The sequence below is a fragment of the Perca fluviatilis genome, chromosome 14 (genome assembly GCF_010015445.1).
Source record: "Perca fluviatilis chromosome 14, GENO_Pfluv_1.0, whole genome shotgun sequence".
NCBI classification, from domain to species: Eukaryota; Metazoa; Chordata; class Actinopteri; order Perciformes; family Percidae; genus Perca; species Perca fluviatilis.
In genome coordinates this window covers 31,059,638-31,072,701 of record NC_053125.1, presented here as the reverse complement: position 1 = coordinate 31,072,701, position 13,064 = coordinate 31,059,638, and the positions used below count along the sequence as shown (strand labels likewise).

At 38.3% G+C, this 13,064-nt stretch overlaps 2 protein-coding genes across 2 annotated transcripts in view; both read right to left on the bottom strand.

Annotated features, from left to right (window-relative positions):
* The window catches only part of LOC120572830 (Fc receptor-like protein 5), a 45,279-nt gene extending 34,577 nt beyond the window's left edge, over positions 1 to 10,702 (bottom strand). Inside the window, exon 1 of the mRNA XM_039822303.1 lies at positions 10,622 to 10,702. The gene's annotated coding sequence lies outside the window, so the exon portion shown is untranslated. The remainder of the gene's footprint in view (positions 1 to 10,621) is intronic.
* LOC120572604 (matrix remodeling-associated protein 8-like) lies at positions 2,734 to 7,075 on the bottom strand. The gene is made up of 4 exons (XM_039821925.1): positions 7,018 to 7,075; positions 4,217 to 4,573; positions 3,367 to 3,494; positions 2,734 to 2,847 (listed from the first exon to the last, which is right to left on the bottom strand). Exons 1-4 carry the CDS (start codon positions 7,073 to 7,075, stop codon positions 2,734 to 2,736), a joined length of 657 nt encoding a protein of 218 aa, XP_039677859.1.
* Positions 10,703 to 13,064: the final 2,362 nt, after the last annotated feature.

Here is a 13,064-nt window from a genome sequence, read left to right as displayed (position 1 = left end):
CAATTCCAGATACATAACACAATGTGCATCTGACATAATTCACTCACTATGACCACTACTACTGTCATCACTAAACATGTGCCAAAATATGAACAATAATGTCACCGTCAGTGGGCTTATTTGCTAGCTAACCTAAGGGGCGCAAATGCAGGGTTAGCTAACCTTAACTGTTCCCGGACAATGGAGTTGGTTTTGACTTTTTTTCTCACCAAACGCTGCTGTGACTGCCCTCCTTCTGCCATCTTTACGCGCGCTGAGTTTTTAAATTCCAGCGGATGATATGCACATGACTTTCCTCCCTGACTGTATAGGCTGAGAGAGTTTATTTTTTTTTGATCATTGGGAGCCAAATTCAAAATTAAATTAATTGCACAGCCCTATGTATCAGAGACACCAAAGGAGTGTAACAGGTATGGAAACATGCTCTCTCTCTCTCTCTCTCTCTCTCTCTCTTTCTCTCTCTCTCTCTCTCTCTCTGTCTCTCTCCCTGTCTCAGCTTCTCTTCTGAAGTTAACATTGGGAAATTAGCTATTTTTTGTGGGTATTTTTTCTGCTTTAGATCTCTGACAGTGATACTAAGCCAATTCATATTCTCTGTTAAGAGTCATAACAATATAGACTACTTTGTTTGCTTTCTTCAATGTTCTAAATATTGATCTTTTGAATAAGTCATAATTTGTTTTGTTCTGTTCTGTTATTTTGAACCAGTACTGATAGGTGGACATGTTTGTTAATTAAAGTATGAAAGGTGTTTCTGTAACTTGGAAGAAAGCCAATTTGGCATTTACTAAGTATGTTTTATTCTTGAATAAAGGTTAGTGTCCTTAAATTTTGGATACTAAAGAATATTTTCCCAATGTTGCTGTTGACACTGATCCCTCTGTAGTTATTAGAGTCTGATTTATTTCCATTTTTCTGGATTGGGGTGATCAGCCCCTGGTTCCAGAAAACAGGAAAGCAGCCAGATGTCAGTTGTGGCTTTGTGGTTTCTAAAGTGTTCAACATGTCCCTGAACTGACCCTGGTCTACTGCGTCTTCAATCTCCTGAAGTGTTTGATTGGTATAGTGGATTTCTTTAGTCTTGTTGTCTGTTTATATTGTGAGTTTCAAAGTATTCATGCTGTAGTGTTGGGTCATGCTGGTTTCTGTGTTTCTGGTTTGATAGCTGTCTTAAATGTTTCCTTCATTTTCAGTTGTTTTGTTCATCGTGAAGGTTTTTTTCTTTTCTGAAGTTTAGCATTTAATGCAGCATTTTGGAAGATAGGGGTAATGTCTGTGTAATGTCTGTGTCGTGTAATTACATTACACAACATGTTTCAGTTTCTGTATAATATAATTACTATACAATACTAAACAAATCTGTAATTTTGGGATCCTAAAGTGGTTGTGAGTCCTCAGGCTGTGGCAGGCAGATCCTTATTTAGCTGTCAGTGGAGCTGCTGTCCCCTCTCCTAGGAGAACTACCAGCTTCTTGTCTGTTGTTAACTATTTTTCGAAGGTGTAAATCTCTTAGTGAAGTTTTTTTTCAGTGGAGGAGGAAGTGCATCTCTGTCTGACCCAGTTGGTGGTCACAGAGCCTGTATTTATTTATATTTTTTCAGATTATTTTTTTAGGCCTTTATTTGACAGGACAGCTGAAGAAATGAAAGGCGAGAGAGAGGGGTTATGACATGAAGCAAAGGGCCACAGGGCGGAGTCGAAACCGGGCCTGCTGCGTAGAATAAACCTCTATATGTGGGCGCCCGCTCTACTAACTGAGCTAACTGGGCACCCAGTTGAGCCTGTATTTAGTCAGGATCAGTCTCTTCTTCTTAGGCCAGCTTTTCTCCAATGTTCTAAATATTGGTCTTTTGAATGATTCATAATTAGTTTTGCTCTGTTGTGTTGTTTTGAACCAGTGCTGATGGGAGGCTGGTTAGTTAGCTTGACCATCAGCTGACTGAGGGGACTGTTTCTGGTTAGTTTGCTTCACCATCAGCTGACTGAGGGGACTGTTTTTAGGATTTGGATCTTAGGTTTTAAGTGCTTTGAAATGGTATGTGTCTTTTTGACTTACATTTAGATGTGTCCAAAATGTTACAGCTTGTTTCTGTATCTTTAGCAGTAATTGAAAACATCCCACCTCTTGTCTTACATCTATATTCTCTCCTCTCTCTTTTTTTTTTTTTTTTTTTTTTTTTTTTTTTTTTTTTTTTTTTTTTTTTTTTTTTTTTTTTCGGCATTATAGATTCCAGCCTCCATCTACGTGTTTTATAATATGGGTGAACAGTTAGTAATACACTATGAATTTAATTTCAGTCATCAAAATTGAGAGAGGCTTGGAGTCACTGCACAAGACCAGGGAAACGATCGGACAGACTTATGCAGATGTTGACCCAGATGTGGCAGAGTTGCTGAGGGAGGATGCAGATGCCGTCATTAATATAAGTGTGTCTTTTGATGGCACCTGACAAAATAGAGGACTCACCTCTCATTATGGGATCGGTGTGTCCATTGACATCCTTACTGGGACTGGTGATAGACTATGATGTCCTATCCTCACATTGTCTGTTTGTGCCCTAAATGAAAATGCTAAGCAACAAGATAACAGAGCAGGAGTTTGACAACTGGAAAGAGACACAGTGAATATGCAAACACTTTGCAGGATTGAGTAAGGCAATGGAGAAGGAGTCAGCAAAGAGGATGTGGGCCAGGTCTGTAAATTGCCACCAGGTGCGGTATATTGAGATGCTCTCAGATGGGGATAGTGCCGGATTTAGGGAGGTGGTTGTACTGAACCCATACCCTGGGCATGACATTGTGAAATTGGAGTTTAACAATCATGCCCACAAGCGAACGGGTACGGCACTAAGAAAGTTGAGCGCACAGTGTAAGTTAGGAGGGAAGGGTGTGGGGAAACTGACTGCCAATATTGCTAAATGATTACAATGGGGCAATTCTTAATAACCAGGGTTCACTAAATTGGATGAAGGCAGCAATCTGGCAAGGTCTTCTCCACTCTATGTCCACTGATGACTGAATCCTGGTGTTGGTATAGGAAAGCAGAGGAAAATGGCGAAACACCTGGTAGCCATAAACACCATGCTGGAAACTTTCTAGTGGGATATGTGGGGAAGAAACTTATCCCAGTGTACCACCGCATGTCTAGAGAAAGCCTGCTGCAGCGAACGCAGCATGGAGGTGCTCAATATGCAAATTGACAGAATAGAATAGAATAGAATATCTTTATTTGTCATTGTAACCAGTGCTTGAAGTGGGAAACAAAATGTACTGGTACTCTCGCTCTCAGCAGCAGGAATTCTGCTCAGCAGCAGCAGCAACAGCAGCAGGCTTTTCTGATCTCTTGTTCTCATGTCTTTTGCATACCAGGACACCAACCACTGCAACAACAGCTACAAGAAGCAGTCCACCTGCTGCCAGTCCAACGTATAGGCCTACAGGAGAGGAGTTTCCATCACCAGGGACATCATTCATTGAGCTTCCATCCTCGGAACCTGAAGTTAAAAAAAAAAAACATATGAGTCAGTAAATGTGTGAAGTGGAACAGCCTTCATCCTCTCTGATGTTTGAAACTGCAACTACAACATGATACACAGAAAAAGAAAAATTTCTTATATATATTATATTGTTTTCGTTTACCACGCAAAAAAGTAAGCAGGGAGTTTTTTTTTTTTTTTTTCTTTTTTACCAAGAAAAGAGGAAGAGGGAGTGTGTTTTGGTTTTCTAGCAAGGTGAAGGGATGTCCCGCCCTACTCTGCCTTACTTAACATCTTACTAAAACTAAATATGATTTTACCAAGGAAAGAAAATAGGACTAAATATAAAATATTACTGAAGGTTTACTGCAGCTGTTCTAAGAGATGATGGGTATTTTTAAACTATGAGAGATTGAATACAGAAAATAAGGAACGATGAGTATCAGTAGTTGTAGTAGTAAATGGGAATATTTTGCATTTAAGGTAAGGGAGTATTTTGCTCGATGGTGTTTTAAACCACCAACGTTGACTTCAAGGCACCTAACCCTAACCATTGCCTAACTGTAGTGCCTAACTGTAGTGTCTTCCAGGCAGCTCTGCCTGGAAGACAACGTTGCGGGCTTAAAACACCAAGTTTTTTTTAATAAAATTTAAAGAAATACAACTGAGAGTAAGAAGTCTTCATCTTCTCTGATGTTTGAAACTGCAGCTACAACATAAAAACATAGAGAATCAGTCACCTGGCTCTGTAACCTGTAGATGGATGATTCTGATTGGGACAGAGTCAATAATGGCTCTCTTTTTCCATCTTGAACTATCTGTTGCCACTCGACACTGGTATGTTCCAGTGTCGATGCTGCTCACATTCTTCAGAATTAAAGACACGTCTCCGTCCTTCAGATCTCTGTCCACCAGGTCCACCCTGTCCTTAAAGGATGGATGCTGGTAGGTTGGATCCAGGTGTCCATCTCTATAAAAGAGGACATACTGTGGCTTCAGGTCAGGTCTGCTCCACTCTACAGCTCTGATGGAGGAATCAGCAGCCTGACATGTCAGAATGGCATCCTGTCCAGAATCCACTGTTACAACAATCACGTCTGAAAAACAATAAAAAAAACTATTGTTGATACAAAAGTCATGTTATTTCAACAGTGATGTGAAAATAGCACCATTCACGCAGCCAATCAGAGCCTTGGAAAAGTGTTGGCAGATTATTTTAAAGATAGGAGTCGGACCAATATATCAGTATAAATCTGTTTCAAATGTGACATTTTACCATGTCTGCAAATGTGCTTAAAATGAATTAATTTAAATCTCTTTAAGATATTATATACATAATGTATATCGAGAACATTATTCAATATCTTTGCTTGATTAAGAATGTTGCCACATTATTTGTCCTGCAGTAAGTGAATTTTAACGTGTGTCCTTCCTGTCATCAGCTGCTGTGAGGAACAACTCAAACTAATAGAGTTCAACATTTAAATAGAGGTAATGTCTCTCTTTAATGTCCCTGTGGTTTACAGTTTGCATCTTAGCCAGTAATGGTAGTGCAACAGAAGAATCATACACACATAATAAAGAATACTACCCCCCTTTCTCTTCTGTGTCTCTGTCCCTCTAAACATTTTTTTAACTTCAAAGTTAGAAACAGTGTGACGATTAGGGATGGGAGATACCAAACTTTTTTTATTTGAAACAATACCGATAAACACATAACTGCGTCACACATAACTCCGGGGGAACTTCTGTAAGTAGGCCGCAAGGCTTTATTTACTTTAAACATCAGATCAAGTGATTATTTTCTCTAATGCAGATGATGCTTAGTGAATAATAAAGTAGCCATGTAAAAAGATGTAACCGTGTATTTCTCCATGAGTCCTCTATCTTAGTGATAATACCATTACGTTAGCTAGCTTGTTTGGTAGCTGACTAGCCTGCTAATTCCACACACCATGCTTTAATGCTAACGTTAGTAATGTTACACTGTTGACAGAACTTGAACTGAACAAAGTCACCACCCATCTGACCATAGCAATGGATTTTCGACAAGTGTGTGAATGAAACATTAAGATGTTTACTTTTAATAATCTAGTGTCTGCCCGGACAGCTAGTTAGCTGACATTAGCTAGGTGCCCATGGCGATAAAACATTTAATGTCTAACGTTACATAACACTTTTATCAATAAAAGCTGATATTTACCAGAAGCTGCTTCAGGGAGAAATAACAACAGGAACAGAAATGGAGCCATTAGAGCTGAGAGAGCATAAATCCACTTCGCTCCTTTGCCACTGAGCACATCGCCGCCCAATGCATGCTGGTTAAATTGTGTTTTTATTTTTTATTTTTTTTTTATATTGACAATAAAATATACAGAGAATAAGGTAAGCAATAATACCATGTGAACATCAAGCGTACATACTTTTGAAGAAAAAAAAAAAAACATAAGAGGCAATACAAATGAGAAATACCAGAATCATTACAAACAAAACAAAAAGTACAAGAAGACAAAAATTTACAATTAGTCAAAGGTTTCAGGGAAAAAAAGCTCTACCGTTTCCACAATTTTAACACTTTGTTATCCAATGTTTTAAGTGACTGCAATAGAAATTTAAATTCTATGAGAAAAGGTACAAAATTAGGAGATGAGTTTGAACATTTTTGCTTCTGAATATAGAATTTTGCATACAGAATAATGAAATTAATTAGATACTCAAGAGCACCATTACCTGAAACTGTGAAGAAACATAATATCTTCAAGGTTAAAGGAGCAGACAAAGTTGGTGGGTTTAAAAAAGTAAGAGTGCAAATCTGTCCAAAATCTTTAGGCAATTTCACAATCAAAAAAAAGGTGAGATGTTGTTTCAATATTCTGTTCACAAAATGTACAGGAAGAGTCAATGTCAGCAAAGTTAGCAACAAGGTGATTAGTAGTGTTGGGACTAAGCAGTTGGTTAAACCTGATTTTAACCAAAAAGGCCTCAGTTTGAACTGACCGGAGAGACAAAGACATGTGGGCAAGACAAAGGAATCTTGGCCTGCATGTAAAAGCCCCAGCCTGGTTAATTCACACCTCTATGTGAAAGTCCCAGACAGAGGGGAAAGAGCCTCACAACTGGCCGGAAGTCAAGGAACTACAAGATTGTAGTCTTCACACTTTCAAGAGTTTTGAGTGTTCCTATTGGTTCAGCGGGACCAATAGAGGTCTTAACCTATAAATAGCCTGATCACCCAAAAATCCCGGCTCTTCACGGTAATCCATTACTGAAACAATTGCTACCACTTGTTTGCCATTAATGTGATCTGATTTTAATCATGTACTGGTCCTAATGTGATTATTAATTTGTTTCTGTGAATGTATCATTGATCATGATACTGTTGATAGGTTGTGTTGAGTAGCTTGGTAAAACTGTAATTGCTACCTGCTAACTCCACTTTCACGGAGTTTAGTTACTGTCTGCGAGATAATCGCAGAAAATCAGCTGTTAGCTACTGGAGTGGTTATAATGACCGTTCCCCTCAGTAAGACAAAATTCTCACAGTCTACCCTAACTGCACATTTGGTCCAGACCTGAGTGGCTGAGGGGGGGCTGGTCATTATTGATAACTAAGATCAGTGTGTCACTTTCTTTACCTTTTCTTCTTTTACTAACCACGCACGCACGCACACACGCACACACACACACACACACCCTCCTCCTGAGCTAACGCTGCTAACGCTGCTAACGCTGCTAGCTTAACCACGTGGAGTCTGCATAGCGTTTGTACAGAGCTAACACATGGCCTAGCATACAAGCCACGGGCTAAGGGGGCGCGTTGCTTAGCAACCCCCTCAGCCTCTTCAACCCCTCCTCGTGCACCCAGCACCACTACCGCCCTCTTGTTAGAACTACATTTCGACACCGCCCCCTCCTCTTTCACTCTCTCACTCACACACACACACACACACACACACACACACACACACACACACACACACACACGTGTCCATGCTGCAGGCTTACTGTTTTTGCTTTTGGTTGTGATATTGTAAAAGGTTTATACGTTTATTATTGAAGGATTATTGATTGGCTACTGATAATTGTGACGTTAATAAATTCTACTATACTTTAATTAGCAGTTGTTTGTGATTAGTTGTGTACTTATTGTAATAATTGCTGGTTGAACAGCAATTAGCAACAGGTCCGTGCTCTTATTCACCCCTTCCTTTGTTTCCTTTAAATGATTACCACAGAAATGAGACTATTTTAGTTTGATTATTGGTCCCTGACTTGTAGGGTGGTGCCCCATTTTGATTGTTTGTCGATTTGATAAAGTTATTAATAACCATATTCATAACTTTATTAATATTGATAAAACATCTTTGATAATTTGCCAATGATTGAATCTGTACCCTACGAATATCCCAACACATACGAATACAAAGCTATATACCAATCAACAACAAAATCCTCCGCAACAATCTGCTTATCCTTTTAATTTCCTGAAAATGCTTCCTAAAACTAGTCCCTCCTTTATTTTGAAAAAGTAATCTCTAAGTAAAGGCTTCAAAAGGTTAGGATGGATACAATCTTTAACCATGGTGATTGATATGAGGATCATCTTCCTAATATAATATTTATAGGCCTACCATAAATTGATATTTCAAAAAAGTAATTTATTTAAAACAACTAATAATGCAATGTGATGTTAAATCAAACTAAGTCCCACACATACAGTGCTGCTCATAAGTATTCATACCCATAATAAAGTTGATTAAAAAAAAAAATCATCTTTTGGAAATTTATCTTAATGCCTTAATTAAAACAAATGAGGAAAAATCCGACCTTTTAAGGACACCAATTTTTTTGTGAATGAATAATGTATTGAAAATCAATAAATGTTCTTCCTTAAAATACAGGGGCCATAATTATACATACCCCTATGTTAAGTTCCCAACAGGCATTAAGATAAATTTCCCAAATATGATTTTTTTATTCCTCTGTTTAGTCAACTTTAGCATGGGTATGAATACTTATGAGCAACACAGTAAATATGCTCATGTTTTTTTCCATTTGGTCGTTGCTATTAGGATTCATTAACTGCAAAATTAGAAAATAATAGATGTAGCGTTATAGTTTTAAAAATATAAATAAACAACAAAGTAACCCAGCTTCCCTGGCTGAAACAGACCGAAATAATAACATTAAAAGAAATACATATAAACCATGATAAGATCTGGTGAATAAATGTTGATTAAAACAGCGGTTATTGGGCTAAAAATACCAATAACAGCAAAGCTACACAGCTTCTCTGGTGCAGCCGACTGGCAGAAAGAAACGTGCTGTGATCAGGGAATCTATGCGTAGACCACGGATGATGCCGGTCATTGACTTACATAGGCATTACATCCGTGGGCCCGTCAGAATTTTCGGCAATTTCGTGAAACTGCCACAGATTTTTTGTTAAGGGGTCGTGTTCATTTCACAGAATTCTGTTAGACCAGGTTGAAAAAAGGATTTTCCCCATAGATCAGCATTGGAAAAGAGACATCTGTAAAACTGCTGCGAAGGACACCTCCAACTGCTAACAAGGTTGGTTATATATAATCGATGGACTTTTTATATTTCAGGTGAGCAACTTCATTGAAATGAATAGATGGCATTTTGTGATCCTGATTCCAGTTGAATTAATAAATCCATAACGAAGACACACAGGGCCGCACAGTGAATCATTCAATTACCTAATATAGGTCTGGTCAAAAGACTCTAAACTATTAGTCAACCCATGACACACCCCCACTCTGGTGTTGAGGATTGGCAACACCAGATTGGTCGTCTCTAACAGAACTCTTCAGCTGATTCATTACCAGAAAACAGAGGAGGATTCAGAACATTGTCAATGTATCTCAACAGTTTGACGTTACCCAAAAAAAGGGAAAGGGTTACTTGTTGTCCCAGGCCCACAGTAAGGGGCAGAACTGGGCCCTCATTAAATTATGGAATAATTAAAAATCTTTTTTTTAAATAGGCCTATTTGTGGAAAAAAATATATATAATATTTGAATTACATAGCGTTTTATTTGTTTTCTTCCTAATTGTCCTGGAAATGGTGGTCAAGAACCCTACCCCCATCCCCAACATAAAGATGGTTTGGCCACTGATCAAAATGTTATATTGTCACTTGATTTGAAGTTCAGTACGCTCAAAAAGTCCGGTCAGCACAAGTCCGGAGCTCGGAAAAGGAAAGAAAAGAGAAGAAGAAAATAGAGGCCTTAGAGATTTTCTAAACAAATATTTAAAAAAAGGTGGTGACGGTGAAGCTGGAACTGTCAACGTAGAGCAAGGTAAGAAACATTCCCCATCTAAGATCTCGTCCCGGGCCCAGGCAAGACTGTCAGCTGGCCTGCTTAACCCTACATAGAATCTATTTAATTCCTTCCTGGATATGCAGAAATATGAATTTGGCATGTTTACACAATACAATGACTGCCCTCTCCTCATCTAAAAGACTAACTAAAATAACCCTCCAACTTCAACCTGTTTTAGCATCAGAACTGTTGAAATGACTTAATAACTAATGAAATGCTTCAGTGTCTTCAGCAACACGGTGAACCTCAACAGCCTTTCGGTGGTTTAGTCAGTGCCTTTAACATCAGCTCCCTATCACTGCTGAGAGTGGGAATGAGATGCTTATTGTAACAATCTCTTTGGATGAAAGCATCAGATCAGTTGAGTCAGACAGCCAGCAAGTGGCAGCACAGCACCTTCTCTTTCTTTACACATGCTCAGTTCAGCTCACAGTTCACTCTGTTGGCTCGCTCTTTAAATTATGTTTTTTTTATTCAATTGTATATTACAGTATCTTTGCTGTGTTTAGCCAACAAAATAAAGTGCATTAACATTTCAAAACACCTATGACATCACATCACAGAGTGTCCAAACCAATAGTTAATTAATTTCAGAAACACTGCAGCAGAAAACAGAACAGAAACCAAAATCAGACAGTTAAGCTAAAATGACCAACAACACGCGGACACCGCGGCGGATGCAACAAACATTATTAATAACATTTTTAAGACGCATGGCAACAACACACACGCGCTTCGTAACAATATATTTCTGTACAGTACCATCCATCACAGAGAGCAAGTTGTTGAATTCACCTGTCTGAACGTTGAGTGTCATCCATAAGAATGTTAGCATTTAGCATGTTAGCCACAACCAGCATGCACCTGTTGGTGAAGTAACATGGCGGCAGGTGTGTTTGATTTGTGTCACCTAGCATACTGGGTGGGTGGCGCCTGATCTAATTAACTCACCTATTATTTTCTTGATAAAAGATGTCAGTAAATTTGAGGCTAATAGGAGGGTTAAGGTAGCTATTACCTTTTCACTGCTGGGTGTTACACTCAATTACACACACACATATAACTTAAAATGTCCATTGTTAATAAATAATGACTATTTGACGATGTGCACATTGAGCCAATCATGTGCTGAGGCTTTGAGAAGAAAGAAAGCATGATGTAATGCAGTCAGACAGACAGCAGGAGGCAGCTTTCACTCTGTTCTCCAGAGGAGCATTTCACTGGGAAGTCTCATTAACTCTGCTCAGAGCTCAAACCCTGACTGTTCACACTACACACTACATGCTCAAACGTATTAAATAAGACACAAAGTTCTTTAGCAGTGTCATTATTGGGACTGTCTATTGATAACCGCGGAACAACTTTGAGTGAAAGCCCCTGAACACCAATTTTGTTTTCTTGTGAGACATCCCAGAGAGATTAATATGCAACTTCCATTTAGTTGTTTAGTGTAACTTGTCTCACAGCCAACGAGATGCCCTGAAGCAGGAAACTAAACTAGGAACAACGCATGTTAAAGAAGGGCAACAGTCATTGTAAATAAGCATCAAACCCATCGAGCAAACACAAAAGAGAGAATATCTGTATAGTTGTAAGGAGGACTATGAAGGTTTTTGAGAATAAAAGATGTATCCTGCAAGTATGTCAGTAAAACCAAAGTCAGAGTAAAGTTCATTATTATACCCCAGGTGGAAATGTCTCCTTAAGCAAAAAAGAAACACAACACTGAAATAAGGTATAGGTGCAGTTTAGTGTCCCAAATTATTTTCCAAAAGGGTTAGGTTTGGGATAAAACCCAGCGCCCAGGATGGGCACAGGAACAAGGGGACCACTCGTGTGAATAAAACACTTAACCTTGTGTTTTCTTCCCGTCGACCATGCACTCAAAATTGCCCCGGTCTGTTTTGCCTGTTTATGAAGTATAAATTATCACCCAATTCTGTGTTACATCTTCTTAGCCAACTTCTTTCCAACCTATTACCACTAGTTTTACACTTATTGTTTGGAATTTATGGTGAATAAACCTAATTTACATGAAACAATAACTAATTTTGGGGTACAATATGCCTAAATTATAATTATTTTCATTATAGTTAAGATCAGATGAATCTATGTTTATGGATAATCACTGACTGTTATGTTTTAGTGATTGATCAGGATACTGGTATTTTTAATGGCAGCCAATGATCACACCTGGTGTCTTCCCCGGTAAAAAGTGAACTGGTCTGCTTTGCTTGTTTATAAAGCATAGACAGTTATAATTAATCACGCAATTCTGTGTTACCACTTTTATCCAGCTTCATTCCAACTCATCACTACTAGTTTTTTCTTTTCTATTTATGGTCAAGAGACCTCATTTACATGAAATAATACTTAATTTCTGAGTAAAATGAGGAGAGATCATTAGTTGTTTTGGATTAACGGCTGGTATGTGACAATTATTATATCCCCAGGTCAAAATTAACTGATTAACTGAACAAAAAGGAAAAAACTAATTTACTGAAAATTGTTTTACAAAGCTGTAGTTTGAAGTTGTGTCTGTATGTTTGTATTTGTGTGTGTATGTGTCTGTGTGTGTTTGTGTGTGCGTGTGTGTGCGCATGTTTATGTGTGTGTCTGAGTAATTTTTTATGTTGGGACAGCACAATAGTGTCATATATTGCAGGTCTCAGCTGTTTGTGTGTGTGTGTATGTGTGTTTGTGTGTGTGTTAATATCCCAATATTAAAAACATATTATTTAAAACAAAGAATGAAAATGAAAACATTGAAAGGGGTCCAACATACTGTAACTGTCTGAATTACTTGCCCTTGAGGTTAAAAAGTATATACACACAAATACCATTAAAAATGTGTAATAAGTGCTGTGTTTAAAAGTGCTTTAAAAGGTAAAAAGTGCAACACAATAGATATGTTAGAGTTATGGTTATGGTTAGAGTTATGGTTAGGTTAGGGTTAAAACGCAATGCCCGGGATGGGCGCTGCTAGGGGCATGGGCACAAGGAGACCACTGGTGTGATTTAAAGACTTAAAAACCTCCTTAAAACAACGTGTTGGGTTATATAAAAGCTGTTTAAAAGGAAGCCAGGTATTAAAAGCAGGTTAAAAGAACCACTGGACAGGACGGACAGAGCGAGATTAAAACTTTAAATAAAAGGTCACCTCCACACCTGCCCTGGCTTCTCTCCTGGAGACATTACAAAATAAATCATTAAAATAAATAAAAAAATATACAGTACA

Excerpts from the sequence above, each read along its gene's own strand:
- LOC120572604 (XM_039821925.1), bottom strand. The coding sequence starts at position 7,075 with ATGACCAGCCCCCCCTCAGCCACTCAGGTCTGGACCAAATGTGCAGTT. Across the intron at positions 4,574-7,017 it reads ATGTGCAGTTAGGGTAGACT|ACGTGATTGTTGTAACAGTG; the intron begins GTGAGAATTTTG and ends ATTGTTTTTCAG. Across the intron at positions 3,495-4,216 it reads TCTACAGGTTACAGAGCCAG|GTTCCGAGGATGGAAGCTCA; the intron begins GTGACTGATTCT and ends TTTTAACTTCAG.